Genomic DNA, 14,917 nt, shown 5'->3' with positions numbered 1-14,917 from the left:
TTTTTCATAATTAATCTTGGAATTGTGTAGTAAATGGCAAGAAAATGTTCAACTCAATTTCCCAGAAGTCAGTGCAATACTTGCTTCCTTCCATCCAACATTTCAAAGCATAAATACAGAACTTATATTAATGATTCTGATCAACAGTTTTGTTTGGAAATGAGAAAGAAGCAATTCCTTGGTAATCAACATCCTTGGATCAGTTGGTGCAGCTTTGATGTAAATGTGTGTATGATGTAAACTACACTATTGGTGCAAACTAAATTATAATTTTGAATTTAAAGACAAATTCGTTCTCTGTTAGAAAATCTCCTCACAGCAACGTCACGTTTACAGCCGTTTGTGAGTGACTTGCTGGCCTGTGAGGGGCGACCGGAGGCCTTCAACTGACTATATTTGATAAGCACATTTTGCTGATGGTCATGTGGAAGTGTAGTCCCACCCACATGCGCCCCCCCTCCGGGATTGTCGCGGCAAATATGGTCGTGTAGACCCCCCCTCCCCCCCTTCCACCACCCCCACCCCCCATCCAACGCCTCGCTAATGAACGTTATGTGACTGTCCAGACAGAGGTTGAACTCTAAAACCTGAAGGAGAGACGGAAACCCTCTGTTGTGGATATTATCGACCACGATGGCTTCCACTCCCTCCACTTCAGCCCTGACCGCTGTTCTCCGCTGCCGTGGGAATATCTGGACCAGGAATCCACCGACCAAGCGGCCTGCCACCTCGGTGTACAGCCTCGGACTGGCCGGCGGCTCCGTCTGTGACTCTCCCGCTGAGCGCACCCGGTCACTTCAGGTCCCACCTTGGGAGTCTTTCCTCCGGGGAGAGAGACTTGTGCTGGGAGGGAGACTGACTATACAGTACAACGGGAGAACGCTGAGAGAGACAGACCCCAGAGAAACTGATGACCGCGATCCAAAACTGCCAAGAGCGCTTGCTGCAGAGGACGCGCACTCAGCTGCGCAACTGGTGCGTCAGCTGGCGCTCCGACTCGCATGTAACCTGCACGGAGCGGATAAATGCTCTCAGATCACTCGCGCGATCAGACGTTCGCGTCCCACGCGCGTGTGTAAGATCATCTTCGTGCAGGGCGCGAGCGGACAGCCAGTTCTGAAAGTCTCGGTAACTTCTCCGTGCGGGACAGAGAGAGCGGGGCCAATTGCGGACTTGGGTTCGGCAGCTTTGACAGCACTGAGGAACGCCTGCTTATCTCTGGCTGCTCTTGCGTCAGATGCTCTGTTTTGCAAGCCCGCAGTGATGTGCAGCAGGCGCAATGATGCGCCACAGCGTTGGTTGCGCCAACAGAGTGCGAAAAACAAAAATGCGCTGCAGGTAATAGAGATTAAATTTTTTTTTAAATTTAAAAATCAAAATTCGATTTATGTTGAGATGGAAATAAAGCAGGATATCACCACCAATCTTACCACCAATTTGTTTTTGTCTTTCAGGCAAACGGACAAACCCCCACAGACACAGACAAGTGGGGCTCTGGGGGAGAGTTGAGAGAGGACAGACCCGACTGAGGGAGTTCAGGGTCTCAGGATCCACGCTGAGATCCAACATTATTTATTGACTTTCACCCTGCTCGCGCGGTACGCGATGCACGCGGACTTCAACCCGTGCAGGGGTACAACCAAACAAGGCAGTTCTCAGAACTGCGTTTGTTTTGAAAAGTAAAATTGTGTGGTTTGAAACCCTCAGCGTGTCCCGAGCAGGACGTTGTTACAACTGGACTGTGGCTAAAGAAGTAGCTCAGACTGGAATATTCAAATGATGAGTACAACCAACTTGTACACGTAGTTTTACAACCAGAACTGCACTTTCTACTTGTGTGTGATGTTGAACTGTGAAATTAACACATTGTAATTGTATGCAACAGTACTCCCAGTGGCTGATAATCCATAATCCACCTTCAGCACTGCTCCTTTTCAGATTTGGAATGCAAGATTTGTAATTTCGACGGTGCATTTTGATACCATGTTATTGCTGCTTTTTAGAGTGTCTTGTTTTCATGTTATACTGTGCACTGCTACAACCATCGTACACTACTACTGTACATTTGATGCAGTCTGATGTTGTGGTTGAGTTGAAATCTCTTTCAGCTGTTTGACTTTTTTTCGCGTGTATAAACATTTGATGTCTCATTATGCCAGACAAATGCAGAAGAACAGAAAGATTTTACAATCAACATCAGATTGTGGAACAAATCCTCACAGTTGCACAGGGAATGATGTGGTTACGAGCAGCTCGAGCCTTCGGTCGTGGTGCTTGTTGTCTGCGCGAGTTGATTTTGGGTCAAACGAGTTTCCCAACCGCAGGATTAATAACCTTTAATCTGATTTTATCCAAAATTATGGTTGAGGCCGGGAAAAAAATGTATTGCAAACATCTGCAATTAACATTTATGATATATGGGGGGAGTTTTGAGGTTGGTGATGTCATTGTCTGCACTTCACCATTCCAAAACCAATCCAAAAATGTTGTTGTGGATACACGCAGGTTTACAAGCTTATTCTAAATGACATCATCACTTTTGGAAGGATGGGTTGGAGTTAAGAGGAAACCCTTAAAACTGTTTCCACTGAAGTGCTTCCTAGAAAATATAAAATATATCTCGGAAAGAAGGTCCTGGGGTTGTAGTCCAGGCTTGCTCAGTTAAAGGACATAAAGTTCATGTTGTGGTATTGTTTTTATCCATCCATCCATCTTCAGCTGCTTCTCTGAAATCAGGTGTTGGGGGCAGCAGCTTGAGCAGGGAACCACACTGCCCAGCTCTGACTGGGGTATCCCAGTGTTCCCAGTCCAACTTGTGTTTTTAGTATTGTTTTCTTTAGCTTATCCTGTTAACAAGCAGCCCCTGGTTCACCCTGGACGGGTCTCCAGTCCATCACAGGGCCAACACATATAGACAGACAATCATTCACACTCACAGTCACACCTACGGTCAATTTAGAGTATCAATCAGCCTCGTCCCCTCTTGATGTCTTTGGACTGTGGGAGGAAGCTGGAGTACCAGAGAGAACCCACACAGGAACAGGGAGAACATGCAGACTCCACACAGAAAGATCCCGTGCTCCAACCGGGGCTCCAAGCCGGAACCGTCTTGCTGTGAGGCGACAGTGCTGACCACTGCACCAGCGTGCCGCCCTAGGATCGCTTCTGAGATGTTGATTCTCATGTGGAAGATTGTGGATCCTGAACCTGAAAACTTTCAATAAAATTCAGTGAGAACAACCTTTAAAATATCTCTTGAAATTCTGACTTGTAACAGTGGTACAAATAAAATATTAAAACCTGTCACGTTTGTAACCAAATAAAATCCTTTGACTTCTATTTTTAAGTTCTTTACTGGACTACTTAGCGGTGGGTTTTTATTTTGATGTTTTGAAATGCAAAAAAATGCACTTAATGTTCCAAAAGGTGCGTCATATCGGAATATGATCAACATTGTTGAACTGTGGGAATGTTGGAGGTGAGTGGGTGGGGTTCATATCCATAGTGTCAATCATATCTCAAATGGAATTCTCATTACATATACATATAGATATTACAATATCTGCTGTCAGACAATCAGTTGCAAAGTGCTGGCAATCTGCAAAAAAGGAAAAATATCATAAATAACCTACATGAGCACTTGTGTTTGCTTTCATCTGTCATTACAGAATAAGCCATCTGAAATAAGTAAAATACACTTTGCAATAATTAAAGAAAAAATCCTTCATTAATTGAACCTTTCCTCCCTCCAAATCAAGCATTAAAAACTCAGTAGTTTCCTCACATGAAACTAAAGAAAACGAGAGGTTTGATCCTTCAGCCTCTTTATCGCCGTGTTTCGAAGCAGCAATGATTAAAAGTGGTTGATTTATCTTTTCCACTGGCTGCTGCTGCTGCACATTAATGAGCTCCGCAGAGAAACGTCGAATGTTGTGTAATTTCTCAAGGTGACAGCGAAGGCGGGACTTCCTGTGTCTGCCTGCAGCCCAGGAAGTCATTGCGGTGCTTTTTCCTCCTCCTCCTCCTCTTTCTGCCTTACGAGAAAAACTACGTGGTATTAAGTTGCTTCAGTAGCCGGGAAACTATTAGGAGGAGCGCTTTTCTCCGGCTCCGGTCGGTTAACTTACTGGTGGACGAAATGTCTTCTAGAGGAAGACGCGATCACGCAATGAGGGTAAGTGCTAATTTAACACGCTTCTCCTTAAGCTGCCGTATTAACAGTCGAGTAGAACCTGCCTGTCTGTCAGCAGGTAGGATATTAAACCTCGCTATCAGTCTTCGGAGTTGTGTTTAAGCCCGTTTAAGTAGTGATTTAGTCTGTAGTGGGAGAGCCACAGGTGATCGGAGAGAATCGATCCAGGACAGTTAGATGAATCATCACTCAAGTTCCCATGAAGCAACTTCCTGTCAAATGCAGCCTGAGTTCACTTTCTCTCGTGTTTTTTTTTTTTTTTTTAAAAATCATTATCATCATTATTATTGTTATTATGTCATTTAATTTCCAGTCTGCCATCCCTTTTATTGCAATCCTTATTTTTTCCTAAAGTACATTGTGTGCTTCCAGAGACAAGAGGACGCTGATAGCTGAAGGTCTGCCTGATCCATGTCCAGGATGAGCTCGGCCCTCCATCGTTATTCTTTGAGTCTTCAGTTTATTCTGCACTGTGAGCCAACAAGGTGTGGCTCCAGATTTGTGGTCATGCAGGTGTGATGATGAAAAGGCCACTTTTCCCATATTCTCTTCTCACTATCTGTAGAAAGGGCAGGTCTGTCTATTCAGTGTCTCTCCCCCTGTCTTTTGAGTCTCTGAGCAATGGTACGCAAGAAGAGGTCTCTCATTCTTTGTGCTATGTTCCTGTTTGTCACCTGGAACGCCATACTGGTGCTGCTGCTGTGGGGCAGGCCCCCGCCTGGCCCGCCGGCTGAGCCTGGCGGGGAGCTGATGGAGGCCAAGGCTGAGGGGCCTACGAATGATGTGGTGGAAGATGTGCTGCGCATGGCAAACATGTTTGAGACCGAGCTGGAAATGCAAAAAAAAATCCTTCTGGAGATCCAGAACCATCAGTTACTGAAGGAACCATCAAGCAAAAACGGATTGAAGAAGCCTGTTCAGCCTGTCATTCCTATCCTGGTCATCGCCTGTAACAGGGTCACTGTGAGGCGCTGCTTAGACAAACTCCTGCAGTATCGGCCTTCGGCAGAGCTCTACCCGATCATAGTGAGCCAGGACTGTGGACATGCTGAGACTGCCGACGTGATCCGCTCTTATGGAGACCAAATAACTCATCTGACTCAGCCGGACCTGTCGGATATCGCTGTGAGACCAGAGCACAAGAAGTTCCAGGGTTACTACAAGATCTCCAGGCATTACCGCTGGGCTCTGAACCAAGTGTTCAAGACAATGTCTCACTCCTCGGCTGTGATTGTAGAGGACGACCTGGAGGTATTCTTCTTTGTTTGTCTTTTAAATGCTAGATAAAGATTTAACAAGTATTGCATCAGAGTAAAAATGCTGATTCTATGATATTACATATGCAGAAAACTAGAAATGCTTGTACCTTATTGCATCCTTAAAAAGATTTATTTTACTGTTCACTTGTCAACTGAAACTCAGTTACTCATCTCTTACTGTAGGTGGCGCCAGACTTCTTTGAGTACTTCAGAGCCCTGCAGCCAATTTTGAAATCCGACCCCAGTCTGTGGTGTGTGTCAGCCTGGAATGACAATGGCAGGGATGGTTTTGTGGATCCGGGAAAAGCTAACTTGCTCTACCGGACCGACTTCTTTCCCGGTCTTGGCTGGATGCTCCTCAGGGAGGTATGGGAGGAGCTGGAGCCCAAGTGGCCCACTTCCTTCTGGGATGACTGGATGCGCCAGCCAGAGCAGCGCCGAGATCGTGCCTGTATCCGCCCAGAGATCTCCCGCACGTTAACCTTTGGCCGGCAAGGTGTGAGTCTGGGTCAGTTCTATGACAAGTACCTGCGATACATCAAACTAAATAACAAATTTGTGCCTTTCACCGAGTTAGACCTAAGTTACTTGAAGGAGGAGAAATACAGAGAAACATTCAAGAAGGATGTTTACAGTGCTCCCATGGTTACATATGAAGATGTGAAGCAGAGCAAGCTAAAAGGACCCGGCCCCTTTCGTCTTCAGTACTCAAGCAAAGACAGTTTCAAAGTGCTCGCCAAAAACCTGGGAATCATGGACGACTTGAAGTCTGGGGTCCCAAGGACAGGATACAGAGGGGTTGTCAGTTTTATCTTGAGAGGACAGAGAATCTACATCGCCCCTCCTCCAGGCTGGACCCAGTATGACCCCACCTGGAGCTGATAATCAAGTAGCAGTAGACTTCTAAAGTCTGAAAGGCAGTAAAAATGTAAAGACCAAAGACTAATGTCACTAAAGTTTTTGTTTGAATTTGTACTCTAGTGCTGACAATGCAGGATGGATTGTTTCTCTCTCTCTGGTTTAGGGGTTACTTCCAAAGCCACTCAGGTCTTTTTCAAACATATTTCTTACAATGTAGGATGCTGATGAACAATTTCTCACACAAAACTGCTGTAATTTACCAGATGTCTATTTTTTTTTTTTAACAACAATGCTTGTGCACATGACATTCATTCATGCATTCATTGCGGTTTCCTCGTGTGCCGCGTAAATTATTTGCAATTTTTAGTGCCGTATTTATGTCTGGTACAAATGTGAATACAATCTGTGCTGTGGTCGCTTATGCTGGTGGTCACTAGTCTTAACTGCAGTCATTTCCTCCTGAATACACTATAGTGTCCAACAGTTTTGTTGACATACTTATTAGTGTTGTAATTCTTGCTGATTTGTTAACTTGCCAATTTTTTTTTTTAAACTTGCAAAAATTTCAGTGTTTATATCTTTCAGGAAATTAGAAAAAAAGTTTCTTTTCTTTTTTTTTTAAATTCTTGTGCTTTTGCCATGACGCCAGAGGTTGGGAGATCATTATAGTTATCAGTGTTTCCTGCATAAAAATGAATGTGAATGCTGTGAGCTGAATGAAAGTGGAAAAATTAAAGTTGTGAGATGAAAGATGGGTTTTGTTTTGTTTTTTTTGGGAAAGAATTTCTACTTTCAAAAGATTTAAAAAAAAAAAAAAGTGGAAATCTGTAAATTATAACCTGTCATGTCCTCGAGCTGAATGATTGTAAGTTTGAATAGTTTCTGGAGCTGAGTGTGGGAAAGAACTTAAGACATGCGCACAGCGCTCACATTACTACAAACATATTTAAATACACATTTTTGGAGAATATGTATAATATGAATTCTCTTTTGTATATTCCCCTTTTGAATGCTGAGGTGGAAAAAGTACCAGACCTTTGAACTTGAAATAAATCACACAATATCCTTAACTCAAAGAGGGACCTCTCAAAAAGCACAAAATAAAACTTACAAAACCTTAGACATCAAAAAGTTTTTTTTGAGAGTGTCTTTGATCATAATTATATTTTTTATTCCCCCTTGTATTTACTGTGTGCCATTTTTTTAAACAAAAAAAAAGCCAAAGAACCAAAGTTAAAATGTATCGGTTTCCGCTTAAATACTTTGAATAAAAGAACAGTTCGTCCATGTTAAATGCAATCAGATAAAGATAGAAAAAAACACGTCAGCAACCGGCTTGTTGTCGAGTAAAATTCCAATGGGCTCATGAATAAAGAACAATAAAATACGAATTATAAAGGAGATTTCAAAAATATGATGGGGGTGGGGCAATGAGGTGTACAAGTGAACGAATTAAACACGTTTGAGCAACTTGAAATATTTGGCCTTTTCCTACGGGTGTACGGTGGCCGACTTGGTCCAAATGTCGCAGCGAATTGATCTCCAAACAGCGCTCGACTATTTACTCACTTCAAAGATGATGTGAGACGGGAACCGCTAGCTAGCTAGCCTAGCTAAAGTAAATGATGAACCGGATAAGTGATGAAGGTAAAAAACGTGCGTCATGGGGGGCATAGTGAGAGGCCTCCTAGTATTTGTTATATCATGGTAGCTATTTTTTTGCCCCCGTGTGATTTAACATTTATCTAAACGTAACTCAAGTTATTAATGATTGCGTTAGCCTGTTAGCACGCTAGGCAAGCCGCTACATGCTAGGCTAGCTACTGTTGATTCGTATCTCGTTGTGCTTTGGTATGGCTTTTTACAACGTGGATATTTGCTGGAAATATTTTTTTTCTAACGTACTTCTGGTTTTCTCGATATTACCATCGTAATTAGGCCCGGGTTCGGAGTAAAAGAACCGTCACGCCCGCTGTCTAACATTAGCTAATAGCGACACAGTTTGGCCTGGAATGGAGCCAGGTGACTTGCGAGAGAGCCCCGCCGGTTCCGGGGAGTCTGATGCCGGTGATTGGAGGGAAGGTATCCCCGGGGAGGACGCGGAGGTCAAGGCTGCTGATACTACTGGATCAACACTTGAATCGGCGCACAGAGACAATTGCGATGAAGACGATGGCGAAAAACAGAAAAAAGTGGGAGAGCAGTTGCACAGCCCCTACGAAGAGGAGCTGGACCCCCGGATCCAGGTATAACAACAAACAACCATCGGTTGTCCTCTAAACTCCATTAAACGAGTTGGGCACTGTTGGGTTTCAGTTAAGCTTATCGGTAACTAATGGATACCCCTACTACTGTTACGCTTATGTGTAATGGCCGTTCCGTGGTGCACTTGAAATGTTTTTTTTGTTTTCTGTGCAAATAGAATAATGAACATCTGTACAATCTCCTAGTCAAATTGATAGCGATTTTTCAATTATCACAAAGTCGCATCTTTAGCTAGCAACTGCACCTGCATTCTGTTATTGTGTTTATATAGGCAGTGCTCTTTATTTTTCTTTTTGACTGGAAGAAGTCACAGTGTTAAATTAGCTATGGGCAGGTCAATTTTCTGTTTCTTGCTTACGGATATGGTGGTAAGGTCTCCCAGGGAAGCAGGGATCAAACTAGCATCCCTCCCTCGCTAGATTTCCATGTTGCTTCCTGGATTATACTGCCATGATGTTAAATTCAGTCTTTTTTTTTTTCCCTCCCAGGAAGAGTTGGAACACCTGAATGAAGCAAGTGCAGAGATTAACAGGCTAGAACTTCAGTTGGATGTAAGTACAAGTGCATATCAACTAATTAAAGACAAATTCAGATTTATTGCAGTGGTGATGTGTGAGGTAAGCGTTCATTGGACAGGTCTATGGTAGATGTGGGTCAGCGTGTCCTCCGTGCAGAGAGCCAACAACTATGTAGCTCAGCATTGTACTGCTGAAAACAAGGTCAGCGGGAAAATGTATTTTACACTCCAAATAAATGCTCATCTTGAAAATGCTCAATATCCCATTACATTTATTCTGTATTTGTAACATTTTCAATACCAGACAGACCTTTCTTATATAGTAGCTCTACATTCTTTAACCTTGTTCTCACTTCCATGTTCCTTCAACGTATTCCTTTCCATGCTGCATGCTCTATCACTCCGCAGTAGTCAAGCTGATCTGGTGCTGAGCTATTGAGAGGCAGTTGGCTCTGAATGGCGTCGTGCTGACCCACATCTACTGAGGTTAAGACCCTTAACACAGCTGACTACCTCAAACAACCTCATCTGAAACAGTCTAAATGATCCATTTTAAGATGGTTTGCCTTGTCTTTCTAATCCTTATATAATATGGAAATCAGATGAAATAATAAGGCTTTGATTATGACTCATGGGAACTGTGAAAAAATATTTGCTACCACCTTGGGAATGTAATTTGTTTTTGTTAATAAATATTTTATCAATATAACCAGAAGGTGCTCATTAATATGATCTTCATGTTGTTAGTATCTTTTCAGGCATAGCTCTTTACAGGGAAAATATGTTGGTGCTAATAGATTGACACTCACTGAATTGATTGTTCACTTCCGGCAATACTCCTGTGTAAAACCTAATCAGCCGTTCCATTTCAGGTAAATCTAATCTCATCATTTTCATGCTTTTCCCATCCAGGATGCTAGATCAGGCTACCGCAAGATACTTACAGAGTCTGCCAGGAAGCTGAATACTCAGAGCTCCCAGCTTGGTAGCTGCATAGAAAAAGCAAGACCATATTATGAAGCTCGTCGTCTTGCTAAAGAGGTAGGCATGAACAGCATGTGGGTTAAGTGTCTGGTATGTCTAAAAGGAAACTAGCCCTTAATCGATGTTTGGGAATTGTCTTAGAAATACGAATCAACATGTGAAGATGTCACTGCGGTACGCATTTGATTTAATGCAATGCCCAGGCATAGTTATAGGATTCTCATGGCTGTTTGAATTCCTAGAAAATACTTGAATTTTAATTTTGAAGGAGCATAGATTTTTGAGAAAAGTTCTTAAAAGTAGTTACATCACTTTTAAAGTTAACCAAACTTTCCAAGTGTATGAGTGTGGGTGCGTAGGTGCTCAGTACATTACGATGGTCATTCTAATGGTTGATAACGTCTCATGAGTACTGGATTGTTGTTGTTTTTTTTCCCGGTTGATTTCATTTGTTTGGTGCCGAGTGTAACTCCAGAATCCCCAAAATGGTCAAAAATGCTGCATTAAGACTCAAGACTTAGAGCGACACCATGGAAAATTCAAACACGTTTCAACATTGGAAATTTTTGATTTGGTCACCACTGCTGTAAGAAGCTGGAAAATCTTGAAAATAAATCCTGGAAACGCTTGGCAAAGACACTGCATTCCTACAAGATTCTGCCAGGGACAAGAAAAAAGCCAAACGCTCCTGGCACTTAACCAGTTTGGTGTGTTTTTGGTTAATCAAATCCAGGTGTATGAAAATAAAGAAAATGTTGTTTTCTTTTTTACCAGTTCACAGCGTTTTCAGTATGTACTGAATGTGGCTCTCATACACAATTTTTTTTTTCTTACAGATAATATGGAAGTGGGTAAATATTGGCCATTAACTAAGATCAGTTAAAAACATCTGCAAAATATCCAAAGTTGTTCATCACTAGTAGAAGTAGTTCCTGTAGTGTGAGACGTTGGAATTCTCACTATTATGTAACCTTAACCTTTTCTTCATTAAATGGTCTATTGGGCTCAATGGTATCCTTCAATGGAATCTGATGCAGTTTAACATCTGGGTTTAAGTGGGACATAACAGAACAGGGACTTCTTTCCTCTTCAAATTCACTTTCACAGGCTGTCAATGATTGTCTGCTCTCCATAGGCCCAGCAGGAGACCCAGAAGGCAGCTCTGAGCTATGAGAGAGCTGTTTCTATGCACACAGCTGCCAGGGAGATGGTCTATGTGGCAGAGCAGGGCCTGATGGCTGATGGCAAGAACACCCTGGATCCCACCTGGCAGGAGATGCTCAACCATGCTACCTCCAAGGTAACAAAGATGCTATAAAATGTAAAAAGAGCATTTTTATGTGCCCTTGATGAGCAAGCAACAGTCGTGTTCACTTAAATAGCTTGGGACAGAAGTAACATGGATCTAGAATGTCTGACTCACCAGGTTTTGAGTGAGGTGATACAATATTGGAATACAGCTAGAGTTTCATGTTTCTTATTTATTAACACACAGGCCTCAGGTTTATGCGTTTGTTTACACCCTGCTCCTACGTGTCTCTCACAGGTGAATGAAGCGGAGGAGGAGCGGCTCCGCAGTGAGCGGGAGCACATGCGCGTCACCCACGCCTGTCAGGAGGCTGAGGCTCGAGTTCAGATGCTGCAGAAGTCCCTCAAGAGAGTCATCCTCAAGTCCAAACCTTACTTTGAGCTAAAGGCACAGTTCAACCACATACTGGAGGTGATGAGAACACACAAGGCTCTGCAGTGAAACTGAAAGCATATCCAGCATGATCTGTTCTCTGAAACCCTCACAAGAAATATTCAGTGTCTAGCAGAGTAGTAAAGACGCTGCTGACTTGACAAAAGGACTGTGATATGCCCTGTTATTTATGGATTTACGTGAGGTCACTCTGGCAGGTTATTTTCCTGTGTGGTCTTAAATCAGTGTGGGTGATGAAAGTCGATCTTCTCTCTCTGACCCCAGGAGCACAAAACCAAAGTGCTGCAGCTGGAACAGCACGTAACCAAAGTGAAGACCCGCTATTCCATCGCGCTGCGCAACCTGGAGCAGATCAGTGAACAGATCCACGCTCAGAGGGGGAGGGACCATGCCGAGGGGAACCGCCCCATTGTCTGTGGTGGGCGGAGTCCCCCTGTTGGAGCAGAGTCTGACATCAGGGTTCAAGAAGAAGGTGGTGCGTGTGGTGGCGGTGTGATGGGGAAGGATCGAACGGATGCAGCCACTCATCTGGTGGAGAAGTACACAGAGAAAGAGAATGAACGGGAGAGGGAGAGGGCGGGGTCTGATTCCCTTTCAGTCTTCAGCCTGCAGACCATCGCATCCGACTTGGAGAAATATGACTCCATCGAGCACCTTGGGGACCTCAGCGATGTTGGGAGTGTAACTGGGGATGAAGGGGAGAAAGAGAGAGGTGGAGTGATTGAGAAAAGAGACAAGCTGTCGGAAACAACCGCTAAAGACCGTCAGCAGCAGTTCCACAAGCAGCACCACCGCAGCTTCAGCTTGTGAGGCTGCCGTAGATACAACAGCTGCCGAAGTAAAGTGATCCATCCAAAAAGAATAGAAGGAAATCAGGATAAATACCCCCCATCACCAAAATATTGTGAATTAGCTTCCAACTGGAGAGGTGCAGGTGTAAATAAGCACACATACGCTGGCTGACAGATCATTCAGAGGTTGATAGTGAGCTCAGTTAACATTGCAACCAAGTTAGACACAACTAGAGTACAGAGCTTTCTTCCCTCCAGGGCTCTTGTACTGTATCTTGACTCCCTCTGAGGTAACCAGGCAGAAATTGTTCCTTGAGCATGAAGGAGCATGGATGGAGAAAAAAGCCCAAAAGCCTTGTTTGAATGCACATATTTAGAAAAAGCATAGTTTCCTTTTTTCCCAGGCTAATTGTTGATCTAATTCGGTGAGACTGGTTTTAAAAAAAAAAAAGGGAAAAAAGAACCCTCCATTGTTAAACCTCAAGCCGTGTCGCGTGATATCAGCGATACTTTCAAGGTAGAAGGTCGTCCGAGATCTTGAGTTTAAGGAAGAATGACGAAAACGTTTCTCTGTCCGTGCAGAGTGAGAGCATGTTTGAAGTCCCATTTCATATATTTATTCCCCGCTACATGCTGCAAATTGTCGGCACGTCATGAGAACGCGTTTTTTGAAAATTCCCGAGGTCCTGACGAGAGGAGAAATAGGAAGATGTTAAGAGTCCGTAGACTGTTCCCCACTCCGACAGCATGCACTCCTAGATAGTTATTGAAATAGACAGCTTGACATGACGTGTGTTTAGGGCTCCGTGATGAAACTGACACTGACAGCGCTAAAGCTAGATGATGATGCTCAGATGTGTTTTCTTATCCGGCTGTTGTTTTGCTCCAGTTTTTTGATGCAAATGCCTTTCCCAAATATGTATTATTTGGATATTGTTTACACTTGTAGAAATAGGTTTTTTGTAGTAACCATTTTTTCTTTTCTTTTAATTAATTAATTTGCCGTTATTGTAATTTGAAGTGTGCCTTGCCATCGAACAAGTAACACATTACGCCTGAGTCGTACTTGGTTGTGAACTCATCTGTAGTTCTGCATAGAGGCATCAAAAGAACAAGTTTGTGCGCGCTTTTATGATTGTTAAAGATTTTAATAATTATTGTAAAGTAGGGCTCAACTGACATTAGGGAGTACAATATATCAGATAACTGATTGCTCGCCCGATATTCTTTATGTGTACATTGAAAGTAAATATGGTTCAAATAACTGTGACAAAGCTATTAATTGTAGACCAAACATCATGCCGTTTAACAATTAATTACCACTGTCCAAAAGGACACCAGTGCAGCACGAAAGACGCTGCTCTACTGGACAACCGAGGCAAGGGCATCATTTCTAAATTACACCGAGGCACTTTGCCTGCACTAAAAATAAAGTGTTCACATCAGCTGATATTGGCTAATACGAGCTGATTAAGTGCTGATGTCAGCCTATTAATCACTAGCTCCAGCTGATACCGATTCATCTGAGATAGGCTGACATCAGCCAGCCAACTCTGGTGTCAAGCTCTCTCTCTCTCTCTCTCTCTCTCTCTCTCTCTCTCTCGCTCGACTTAAAATTAATTGTTTATCTTTTATGATAATGTACTTTGCTTGTCAAAGTGTAAAAAAAAAACCAATGAAGTCAAGAAGTGACTTGTAAATGTATGTAATTATTACAAAGCTGGAAAATATTGACATGTACAGTTACGTGTGTTGCTGATTTGACCGTCTTGTACAGAAGAGTCCTCACATCCGATCCTCTGTATTTAAATCACTGTTGTTGCAGTCGATCTGAAACACCGTCACCTTCACGGCCGCCTCAAAAAAAAAAAAAAAAGAGTCGTCGCCCTTTTGTGAGTTTGTTGTCACTCATTGATTCGCAGTTGTGCATCCTCATAACCAATAAAACAGATCATACCTCTCCGGATTGGGTGAGTCACCACACATTTCCTTCTTGTCTTCAAGGGGTCACGATTGAATTGTCATAGAATTTTGAAAATAGCGATTTTTTTTTTTTTTTTCAGGCCTGGAGAAAGATTAGAAAAAGCTAGACACAGGCGAAGATCGATAAATTTCCCTCCCCGCCCCCCACCTGAAGATTACAGTATGTTTTGATTGAGAAAAACCTCCTGAATGTCTGACTTGCTCAAATACACATTTATGTTGTACCAAACCACATAGTTTGTAATTATTTTTAGCAAAATGTACACTGGCGGGTGGAGTTCTGCTTACTTTTTTATATGCTAACCACATATTTAAGAGAATACAATTATTTTTTTTTAGGAAAGACCTCGAATCTATGAAAAT

The 14,917-nt window shown here is 42.9% G+C and overlaps 3 protein-coding genes across 4 annotated transcripts; all 3 read left to right on the top strand.

The window, feature by feature from the left end:
• The first annotated feature begins 537 nt into the window (after positions 1 to 537).
• On the top strand, positions 538 to 3,336 carry LOC147252955 (uncharacterized). The gene is made up of 2 exons (XM_086217083.1): positions 538 to 1,338; positions 1,455 to 3,336. Exons 1-2 carry the CDS (start codon positions 634 to 636, stop codon positions 1,527 to 1,529), a joined length of 780 nt encoding a protein of 259 aa, XP_086073209.1. The 5' UTR covers positions 538 to 633; the 3' UTR covers positions 1,530 to 3,336.
• A 627-nt stretch (positions 3,337 to 3,963) lies between these two features.
• Positions 3,964 to 7,062, top strand: mgat1a (alpha-1,3-mannosyl-glycoprotein 2-beta-N-acetylglucosaminyltransferase a). Its single transcript, XM_086217082.1, has 3 exons — positions 3,964 to 4,174; positions 4,565 to 5,443; positions 5,635 to 7,062. Exons 2-3 carry the CDS (start codon positions 4,814 to 4,816, stop codon positions 6,331 to 6,333), a joined length of 1,329 nt encoding a protein of 442 aa, XP_086073208.1. The 5' UTR covers positions 3,964 to 4,174; positions 4,565 to 4,813; the 3' UTR covers positions 6,334 to 7,062.
• Positions 7,063 to 7,803: 741 nt separating this feature from the next.
• sh3bp5la (SH3-binding domain protein 5-like, a) lies at positions 7,804 to 14,792 on the top strand. 2 transcript variants are annotated; one of them, XM_086217885.1, is made up of 7 exons: positions 7,804 to 7,959; positions 8,251 to 8,558; positions 9,066 to 9,128; positions 10,007 to 10,135; positions 11,214 to 11,378; positions 11,625 to 11,798; positions 12,045 to 14,792. In XM_086217885.1, exons 2-7 carry the CDS (start codon positions 8,325 to 8,327, stop codon positions 12,588 to 12,590), a joined length of 1,311 nt encoding a protein of 436 aa, XP_086074011.1. In that variant the 5' UTR covers positions 7,804 to 7,959; positions 8,251 to 8,324; the 3' UTR covers positions 12,591 to 14,792. The 2 variants fall into 2 exon arrangements, with proteins under 2 accessions (XP_086074011.1, XP_086074010.1); XM_086217884.1 differs by having other exon boundaries at positions 7,829 to 8,558.
• Positions 14,793 to 14,917: the final 125 nt, after the last annotated feature.

This window comes from Aulostomus chinensis, chromosome 11 (assembly GCF_037954235.1).
Source record: "Aulostomus chinensis isolate RoL2024-O1b breed Wild chromosome 11, RoL_Achi_v1.0, whole genome shotgun sequence".
In the NCBI taxonomy this organism is placed as follows: Eukaryota; Metazoa; Chordata; class Actinopteri; order Syngnathiformes; family Aulostomidae; genus Aulostomus; species Aulostomus chinensis.
This window is presented reverse-complemented; position numbering and strand designations above follow the sequence as displayed.